Consider the following 10,367-nt stretch of genomic DNA (forward strand, 5'->3'; position numbering starts at 1 on the left):
TTTTTTTGGTTTTTCAAGACAGGGTTTCTCTGTGGTTTTGGAGCCTGTCCTGGAACTAGCTCTTGTAGACCAAGCTGGTCTCTAACTCACAGAGATCCTCCTGCCTCTGCCTCCCAAGTGCTGGGATTAAAGGCATGTATTTTTGCTTTTGCTTTTGAGTCAGAGTCTCCTGCAGCTCAGGCTGTCCTTAATTTCCTAAATTTCCTGCCTCTACCTCCTAAGTGCTGGGATTTAGGTACTTCCTTCCTTATTTCCTCCTGTTCTGGGGATCAAACCCACAGGCTTCGTGGACGCCAGGCAAACAGTCTGCCACACACAAAACATCCGCAGCCCTAACCACTGTACTCTCTGTCTAAATTTGCCTATCCCGGTTGTGATTAACTCTTGGCCTTAGCTGGGTTTAATCTGGAGAGCGTCAGTCAGGAGACAGCAGAGGAAATGAAGTGAGAGAAGTGAGTGCCGAAGGGCCAGGAAAGCACTGGGAAGCTAAGAGCCATCGATGAAGGGCTATTTACGAACAAACACGAATTGATGCCACCTAGGGAAGTTTGAGCTAGACCTGGTGATACACATATAATCCTAGCTTTCAGGAGGCTGAGACAGGAGGATAGCTGTGAGATCGAGGCTAGCCTAGGCTACAGAGTGAGACCCTGTCTCAGAACGAAAGAAGGGAGAGGAGGGGGAAGGAGTAGAGAAAGGAGGAGAATCCAGGAGGGAGAGGGAGGAAGGTAGCTCTGGGCTCTTGTCTCCATACTGAAGGTTTCCTGAGCTTGCAGCTCACCATTCTGGTGCAGCTACAGTTAGCCTGGGCCGGTATGCATGTGCCTCCCGTCTGTGTCATAGCTCCTGTTACTTTACATACATCAAGCATGCTGAGCCAATACTTGTTCAGTAGTGACAGGGCCAGGCACAGAAGGGTCACCTCCATCTCCAAACCCTGCTGTGTTAATTACTTTTCTCAGTGCTGGGAGAGAGTGACCTAAGGGAGGCTGGATTATCTTGCCGCACAATTTGAAGGAGTGGTAGTCATGGAGCAGAAGGCAGCTCCATGATGTGGGAGTGTGGAACTCCTCACCTCACATCTTGGGTGAACAGGAAGCAGAGAGTAGACAGGAAGAAGGGCCAGGCTATCAAAGGGCAAGGTCCACCTTCAGCGATCCACTTCCTCTAGCAATGTCCCACCCCTTTAAAAGTTCCACAACCTTCCAAAAGAGGGTTACCAGCTGGGATTAAGTGTTCAGCATAAGAGTCTGTAGGAGAGACCCTTCATACTCAAATCACAGCACAAACTAAGCAAGCTTCGTCCTTGCTGAGTGAGGAGTGTGTTCACACAGTCACTGCGGCCTCCATCGGCGTCAACCCTTCCCTCCTTTTGGGGATCTTAAAAGGGGTCTCAAACTCTTTGCACATTTCAGAGGTCCGCCTGTTAGCCCCGGATGAGTAACAGAAGGCCTTCACTCCTGGTCTCCTTGCAGGCACCCCAAGGATGCCAGCCACCGTTCCACAACTTCCCCTACTCCAGTCCATTTTCCTAGCCTGTGTTTTTACTTCAGCAGTGAATCAAACTTTGAATTTTAAGGCTTTTCTTTCCCTTCCTCCCCTAGGAAAAAATACTTGGGATATCACATGAAGAAGTGGACTGAAACATCCAAAGATCTGTCATCTGGAAGGTTCCTTGTCCAACGGCGGTCCTGTGCCCTCCGCTCTCGGCATAGACTTCAGGAGAAAATTAAAATGTATGCAGCAGACAGAGGCCAAATTTTCTAGAACCATCCTTCCCTTTGACTCAAGAGGCATCGGGAGAGGCCTTGTTCTTTCTAGCTCTTAGGACTCAGTAGCATGGACTTTGCGTTGAGGTTATTTGAACTGTGTCCCCATGAGGGAGTCCATAAAGATAAGTGATCGCTTTACCTGTACATGTTCAGAATGGAAACCGTCCCATTTGGTTACAGAGAAAGTGGTCCATTTGGCCGTGTCTGTTGAGGAAAAACGATAAACAGCGCATGTGCTTACTTTTTTTAGTCTCTGGTACTGTTTGTTCTCAAACGACATTTGGGAAAGTCTGTTAATGGCATCGTCTCAAGCTTACTATAGGAACATGTCTCTGTTCACGTTAGAGAAGAAACTCGAGTTTCCTATTAGCTGACCCATTTCCTCAAAACCTGCTACAAAATCTGTGATCGCCTGCAGATTTCTTCATGCGACACACCTCCACTCCACCAGGTTTCTGGGATTGAGAGTGGGGCACACACGTACCACAGCATGCGAATGGGGGTCAAGGGGCAACCTTGGGTGTTGGTCCTCGCCTTCCACTTTGTGTGAAGCACGGCCTCTTGTGCACTGCATCATACTGCAGGCTAGATGGCTCGTGGGCTTCCGGGGAGTCTCCTGTCTCCACCTCCTATCTCACCACCAGAGATGTGCACCGAGACATCCAGTTGCTTAGGTCTGTGCTGTGAATTCAAGCACAGGTCCTCAGACTTTGGCGGTTAACCCTTTACCCACCGTGCCATCCCCCCAGCGTGGCCTCTAGGATCTTAGTATTCCTGGAGGTAGCATAATGGTTGGCAACTAGTAAAATAAATGCATTGAAAGATCACTGTTAAAGGAGTGTCATGTCCACTGGACCTGGAGACAGCTGCCTGCAACCCCAGCTTGAGGTGGGAGGATCACACGTTTGGGACCAACCAGACAAACAAAACGAGTTCAAGACCTTGTCTCAACACTCCCCCTGCACCCGCCCAAAAGTGTTTTCTGTTAAAATAAATGTAAGTTATCACAGTAGTGTATTATATCCTTGATGACCAAGTGTGTCAACCTACACAAAGACCTCAGGATGGTGCCTGGGAGCTAATTAGTGTTAACTGGATGCTGTTTCCTACTGAGCTGCCCACAGTGCAGCTGAAAGAGCCCAATTCTCAGTTACCCGTTGCTCTTTTGTTATTGATATGACTGGAAAAAAAATAACCATGTGGGCAGGCATGGTAGTACACATCTGAGTTTCCAACACTTGAGAGAGGCTGAGGCAGGAGGATTGCAAGTTCCAAGCTAATCTGGTCTACATAGTAAGATCCTGTCTCAAAAAATAATGTAATTACAGGATCTTGCATATTTTTGGATTATGGTACCTTGAATGTAGTCTGACTTAAAATGAACAGATAGATCAAGGGGGAAAGGGCCCCATCTGTTAAAAAAATGTCACTAACCTGTGTAGCACATAGAATGACTTCCTCTATTTCCTCCTATGCGTCTAAGATGGAGACACTGAAGACCTCTCCCTGTTCTCTGTCTTTTGTCTAGCCATTCCTAACTATTCACAATTTCCCAAATGTGTCCTGCATTCCCACACCTCGGATCCTGAACAACGTCCTCTCTCCTTGGAATGCGCTTGCCTGCCAGCCTCCTTTCCCCAGGGTTCTTCGGATCCAAATTTACTCCTTTATTCCACCCCCGCCTTCCCCTCTTCCCCGTGCGTCATTTACGGACTCTCTGTTGGCTGCCATGGGGTTGTATCTGGATGTCTTTCCTCGAGAGGGATCCAAAGCACTCTTTCTGTAGACAATGGATTTAGTGCGCTGCACCCTATGAACTGGCACACGCAGCCTTTCTCAGCAGCACGGGAACTCTCTTGGGTCGTTTGACTTTGCACATCTGACACCAGGCAACTTCTTGGCACATGCTTGCAGACCGTACCCCAGCCTCTGCCACAGCTTGTAAATCAGTACGACTGGCGTGTGGCCCGAGATACACGGAGTCATAACAAACTCTCTGAGAGATTCCAAAATCATAGGCAGCTTCTAGTCAGGATGATGGGACAGTAACTAGATCTCATCTCCCGCCTGAGTCTTCATTTTATTGCAGACTAAATGAAAGAAGGATTTCTAAGACGTAGCAGCGGGTAATGCTGACAGATGAGAGGCAACATGAGCCCACAATGGCATGGAAAGCAGTCTCTGGCTGTACTGAGATGGGAACGCCCAGAGCCCAGCAGTCTGTCTGAGCAGGAGCTCAGCAAGGGTGATGTGGCTTCGGTGGACAGCAAAGGTAGGGAGGGGAGTAGCACCCCAAGCTGCAGACAGTCCAGAGTCTACAGATGAGGACAGATCAATGTGTACACATGGGAAAATCTCCCAAGCTTCACAGAGCCTTCGAACTACTGAAAGGAGCATTCTCCAGAGAATTCAAGGAGCCAGGAGGAATGCCAATTTTAGAAATAGGCCGAACACTCAGATTTCTGCTCCATGAAATGCTTGCTGCACAATGCCCCATTGCCCGTGTGGTAGACAGGTGTGGTGGTACATACCAGTCATCCCAGGGCTGGAGAAGAAGGGCAGGGTTTAGGAACCAGCCGATGAGGCTGTGTCAGTAAGTTCCAGGTGCAGGAAGAGACCCTGCCAAAGTTATTGACTAAGGAAGATACTACTTCATTATCTGGTCTCCACACACATATGTACATGCACACAAAAGTACACAAGCGCAGGAAGGTTACAAAGGCAAAGGAAGTTATTTAAATGTTGATAAAATTTGAATGTTTGGGCTGGAGAGATGGGTTACTGGGTAAAAGCACTTGGCAATACAAGCATGAGGACCAGGGTTCAAATCCCTAGAACCCACATAAAATCCTGACATGTAGCATGAGCATCTGCAATCCTGGTTCTCCTACTGGGAGATAGAAGACAGTCAACGGTTTCCAGACATCTGCAGACCAGCTAGCCTGATGCAGGCAATGGAAAACAACCAAGAGATCCTATCTCACAACAATGTGGAGCATGAAGAACACCACCAAAGGTTGTCTGACCTCCACATGCACACTGACACACGCGCATCTGAATTCACACACAAATAAATACATATGCATACACGAGTGCACACACACATCGTATAAACATGCAAATTAAAATATTTTCAACACATCAAGAAATGTGAGGCAAGGCATAAGTGGTGCACACCTTAAATCTCAGCACTCGGAGGCAAAGGCAGGTAGATCTGAATTTAAATAAAACAGAAGGTATAAGCTGCGTGTGGTAGGATGCTGAGGCAGGACCATACATTCAAGGGCGTCTTTGACTACACAGTGATGTTCATATATATGTGTGTGTGTGTGTGTGTGTGTGTGTGTGTGTGTACATACATAATACATACATATATATGTATGTGTGTATGTTAATTATTATTAACCCCCTGAATCCAATTAGTGATACCCATGGGTATGTGGCCAATCACAGAGGCATGAGCCATCCATCTATAGTGGAGTGAAGACTTGAACAGAGAACTTTAAAGTTTTTATCCTATTAGGTGTGGGTATGAGTGCAGGTGAGTGTCCCAGCATGTATGTGGCGGTGACAGGACATTTCAGGAGTCAGTTCTCAACCCAGATTGTCACGCTTAGGCAGCAGGCCCTTATGCTGGCTCAAGCATCTTGCTAGCCTCTGAAGAGACTTTTTTATTTTTTACAAATGTATGTGTATTTGCATGTGTGGACGCACAGGCAAGTGCATACATGTGTGTGGAGGCCCGAGGTTGGCATGGAGAGCCTTCTGTCATTCACAGGGACAGGGGCTCCCAGCTAAACCCATAGCTCAGTCAACTCTGATGTGAGTACTGGAATTACAGGGGAGTCGCCAGGCCCACCCAGTGTTTATGTGGGTTCCGAGGACCCAAACTCTGGTCCTCAAGCTCGCGCAGTGTTGAGTTCTGCATGGCTTCAGTCAGGGACTGACGTAATTGGGGCAATGAGGGAATCAAGAAAGGACAGACACATGGACAAAGAAAGATATCCTGCAAGCCACATTTACATTACTATTGACAACTGTAGAAAAATTAGTTATCAAGCAGCAAGAAAAATATTTTATGGTTGGGGGTAAACTACAACACGAGGAACCATGTTAAAGGGTCACAGCATTAGGAAGGTTGAGAACCACCGGACTAAAGGCTGGACATCGTGCAACATACTTGTAGCCACACTCAGGAAGTGAAAGCAGGAAGATTTGAGTTCCGGAGCAGCCTGGACTATGTAGGAAGCTATAACCTGAATTACAAAGTGAAGCTCGTCTCAGAAGCGAGGAGAGCTTAGGAAGGAGAGAGAGATGGTAGGCAGTCACAATGACATCTGCTTTAGAGATATGGCCAAAACTTTCCACTCAAGGGAAGAAACAAGTAGTTAAGAATAGACTCTACAAGAGCAAGTTCCAGGACAGCCAGGGCTATGAAGACAAACCCTCCCAGCACTTGGGCTGAGGCAGGCAGATTTCTGAGTTTTGAGGCCAGCCTGGTCTACACAGTGAGCTCCAAGGCAGCCTAGGCTACACAGTGAGACCCTGTCTCAAAACAAACATACAAAAATCAAAGAATAAAGACCCCATTGAAACATGTGTGGCTAAAATTTTCACTTATTTAATGAGTATGTCAGGGGAGTTGGTTCTCTCCATGTTGGTCAAACTCAGGTCTTTAGACTTCACAGCCAGTGTGCCTTCACCTCCTGAGCCATAAAAATGGCTATTTATCTTTAATTTTTTAATCTATACACAAAAGAGGCGGAGAGTGAAAGGATAGGAAATCTTACAGGACTAACAAGGAAGCTATGATATTACTATCAGACAAGTAAGACTTCAAGTCAAAAAATTCAGGGACAGAAAAGCATTGCATGATGCTGAAGGGTGAAAAGTTATGAGAATTTATTTCGTCACGTGTAGGCAGAAACTATCAGGAAAGATGAAACACGTAGAGCCAGAGGGAAGCTCAGAGAAGGCTGCTCTTTTTTCGGTAACAGTAGATAGAAATCCCATCACGATACAGGAGACATGAGGGATCCCACTGACTTTTACAGCTAGGCCCACAGCACAGCACACACGCTCTTCAAGACCTCCCACTGCCATCAGTCTGGCCCATAAAACAAGTCTCAAAAAGTTTAAAAGGATTAAATCTGACCTTCATGGAACTGAATTTTAAAATAACAAAAACACTGGAAAATGCCCAGAATATCTAAAAATTAAGCATACTTTTTGTATGATTCATTTTCAAAGAATAAAAAACAGCAAAACCAGAAAGTTATAAACTGAATGGAAACATTTATGGGAGGCAGACTAAGGCAGCTTAGGAGCCAGGCATGCGGGTACAGGCTTGATGATGTACACTTTACCCAGCATCCAGGAGGCAGATGCAGGTGAACCTCTGCATTAAAAGTCAGCCTGGTCTACTAAGAACAACCACTCTCCCCAGTGTGAAGAAAATCTACAAAAATAAACGTGTCCAGACACGGCTTAACAATGGTGATAGTTTGAGTGAGAATGACTCCCATAGGCTGATATTTGAATACTCGGTCCCCAGTTGATGAAACTGTTTGGAAAGGATTAGGGGCGGTCTTGGGGGACATGTGTCACTGGAAGCAGGCTATGAGCCATTCCCAGTGTCTTGTGCTTGTGGATCCAGCTGTAGGCTATCAGTTACGGCTCCAGCACCACGTCTACCTGTAGATGCCATGCTACCCACCATAATGACCATGGACTCACCCTCTGTAACTGGGGGCCCCTAAAAAAGTCTTCTCAAAGTTACCTTGGTCTCAGTGTCTTAGCACAGCAATAGAAAAATAAGACAACCCATCATGATACAACAGCAGAACTAGGTCCCAGTCTCACCCTTCTCTACACTGACAACCTGTTGACTTTTTTAATTGAAATTTTACAGTGGAGAATTCCATCCTCCAAAAGACATTTCCTATCAAGTTTATTCATCAACTAGTCGATTTCTTTTGTATGTGGTAATGGGACGACTCGGCATAGCGCCTGGTACACAGTCAATGCTGGCCAGATTTTAATAAAATTATCCTTCATTTTAGCCTTTGTATGGGGAAGATCAATTTTCTGCTTTGACTAAATCTGAATTTGAAAGAGCAAATCTCAAGAGAACTTTCCAGAATGATTCCAATGTGTAGGTTGCATAATGGTGTAAATGACTGAGAGCACTAGCTACAATTCATCCTGAGTTACATTGACAGAAACTACACAAGCTCCAAGGAAATGAATTCAAATTAAGAGGACTGTATAAATGTTACCAAAAGCCTATTTGGCAAAGGAGGACCAAGATACACATGATTTTTCACCATTCTTGAGACCACATCAAATTCAAGGGAAGCTGTGGCTCTTCCCTCCCTTTTACTGGAAACACTGTGACCTATGTGGCTGGCCTTTTCTCCTTCCTCATCACGGACACGTGGAGATGATAAGACTTCTCTCAAGATCAACAGCATCTGACATGGCCTTACGTTAGATCGTGGCTTCCACTTAACCTGCCACTCTCCATTCACAGCAAGGTGAGACTCAGTGGGACCTAGTACGGGCATCCTCATTGGTTTAGCTCCACAAATCTCTCAGGCAACATCACACTAGGCTCCACACCAGGAAAAGCAACACCACTTTAAGGTGTCACTCATAATCAGCGAGAACACGGCAGTGTTGAAGAGCCTGGAGGTCTCCAGAGTTCTAGGCACACAGTTCAGCCCTGAATTAGCTAACAGTCTTCAGTTCTTCACACAAACTGCGTCAAAGCTGCACCTGCTGTTATTTGAAATACAGTAGTGTTCGTCACACAAAGCATAACCATTTTCATTATTTCTTGGAGTAAATAAATGATAGTTTCACGTTTTCAATGATTTTTCCATGGTTTTATTATAAAAATCAACATTTCATTTGTTACAATTCAGCTTATTGTAATAATCAAAAGGGAGTTTATACAAGGTACCTTTATACAATTTATAATTAAAGCACTTATTTTACAAAAGGGGGTGAGTAAGTGGACAAGGGCTGACCAAATGTTGGCCATTATAATATAAATACATCCTTGCAAAGCACCATCGTACCAAAGTCGATGTACAAGAAACACCAGCTGACTTAAGACAATGACAAAGATTAAAGCTTAAGAAAAAGTTTAGACTCGTAAGGGACAAACACCCGAAAGCAGCACCAGATCCTTCACTTGCAACGAGGCCAGTCCAGTTTGGCCTCTCGTATCCTCTTTCTCTGGCCTCCCCTCACCAGACTCTGATGGAATCACTCTCCTTGCCTAACTTCCTCTTAGTACTCTATTTAGGCACTGATATAGATACATATCCACATGGATCTATAGCTATACCACCCCTCAACTTTCCTATATGCAGTGGATAAACAAACAAAGCCCAAATGGACAGTTAAGCAAAAGCATGTTCTCTATCTCTTTGGTGTTGACTTTGGACAAACGCTAAGTGATGATGGAGAATCCAATGATTAGTATTGTGTTGGGCCCATACTCTGCTTCTGAGTGCAATCAATCTGTAATTCTAAAAATTCCCTAGGGATAAAATAAAGAATGGTCTATAAAGGCCTGTGAACCAATGGTAAAGCTCCCTTCCATTGAGGTGAGGACAGAGTCGGTAACTTGATTCTAAGTCACTGAGATAAACCAGCGCATCCGCCTCCCCTATCCTCAGGTGTACGCTGAATTCAATGAGCCGTGCAGCCAGAGAAAGATCCTGAGAATAAGGATCCACAATGCAAACCACTTAAGTCACTAATATGTAATTTTGTATTTGAGGCCCAAAGTCCGTGACTTTAAAACCTGAAGATTTCAAAAGCCAAATCTTGACACTATTATAAAGCAGTGCCGTCCCGATGTCCTAAAATCACACCTCTTCCCATGGCCTGCTTTAGGTCTGGGATGAGGAAACCCCAGGAAATTAAAAGGAATTCTGACATTTTAACTAATGCTTGATGACAAACGTGTTTAGGACTTAGTGCACACCCATAATTGTGCAAGGCTTTCATTTGTGAACTCTTAAATATTGCCAATCAACTGATATCCACATTCCTTTCTACAATCCAATTCTAAGTAAGTTTGTTAATTTTCTGTAGTCACACGGGCTACACATTAGCACGGCACAGTCACTAAAAGCAGGGCATTTTCAGGGGTGAACAGAAGACGACTTTTGTTTCTGAAGCTTGCAGAGAAGCAGGCTTACTTGCAGAAAGCCATCCTGATCACACCGAATGAACTGATAAGTAAGCACAGCTATGAACTGATAGTCACTCATGGGCCTTTACAGAGAGACAACAGACGCTTCCCCTAGACAACTGTCACCTAAGGTAGATGGCTAGTTTTACAACTTAGTGTGCACTGACGAAAGCATTGTAAAATTTTTTAAAAAAGAAAAATACCAGTAATATTCTACCCACCAACTCTTACCTGACCTACGTGAGAACTACTTAGGCCTTGGTTAGGAGACTAGGATCCCAGAGGACTTGTGTCTGAATCCTAGTTATAGAAGACTGCAGTGCAGAAAAGCTTGTGTCTGAATCCTAGTTATAGAAGATTGCAGTGCAGAAAAGCTTGTGTCTGAA

General features: G+C 45.1%; 1 protein-coding gene across 1 annotated transcript in view; it reads left to right on the top strand.

The window, feature by feature from the left end:
- Bcl2l14 (BCL2 like 14) overlaps positions 1-1,863 on the top strand; it is a 14,478-nt gene extending 12,615 nt beyond the window's left edge. Inside the window, exon 5 of the mRNA XM_005364491.2 lies at positions 1,605-1,863. Coding sequence (XP_005364548.1) covers positions 1,605-1,643 — 39 coding nt within the window. The 3' untranslated portion in view covers positions 1,644-1,863. The remainder of the gene's footprint in view (positions 1-1,604) is intronic.
- The last annotated feature ends 8,504 nt before the right edge of the window (positions 1,864-10,367 follow it).

The sequence above is a fragment of the Microtus ochrogaster genome, assembly GCF_000317375.1.
Source record: "Microtus ochrogaster isolate Prairie Vole_2 chromosome 14 unlocalized genomic scaffold, MicOch1.0 chr14_random_2, whole genome shotgun sequence".
NCBI lineage: Eukaryota > Metazoa > Chordata > Mammalia > Rodentia > Cricetidae > Microtus > Microtus ochrogaster.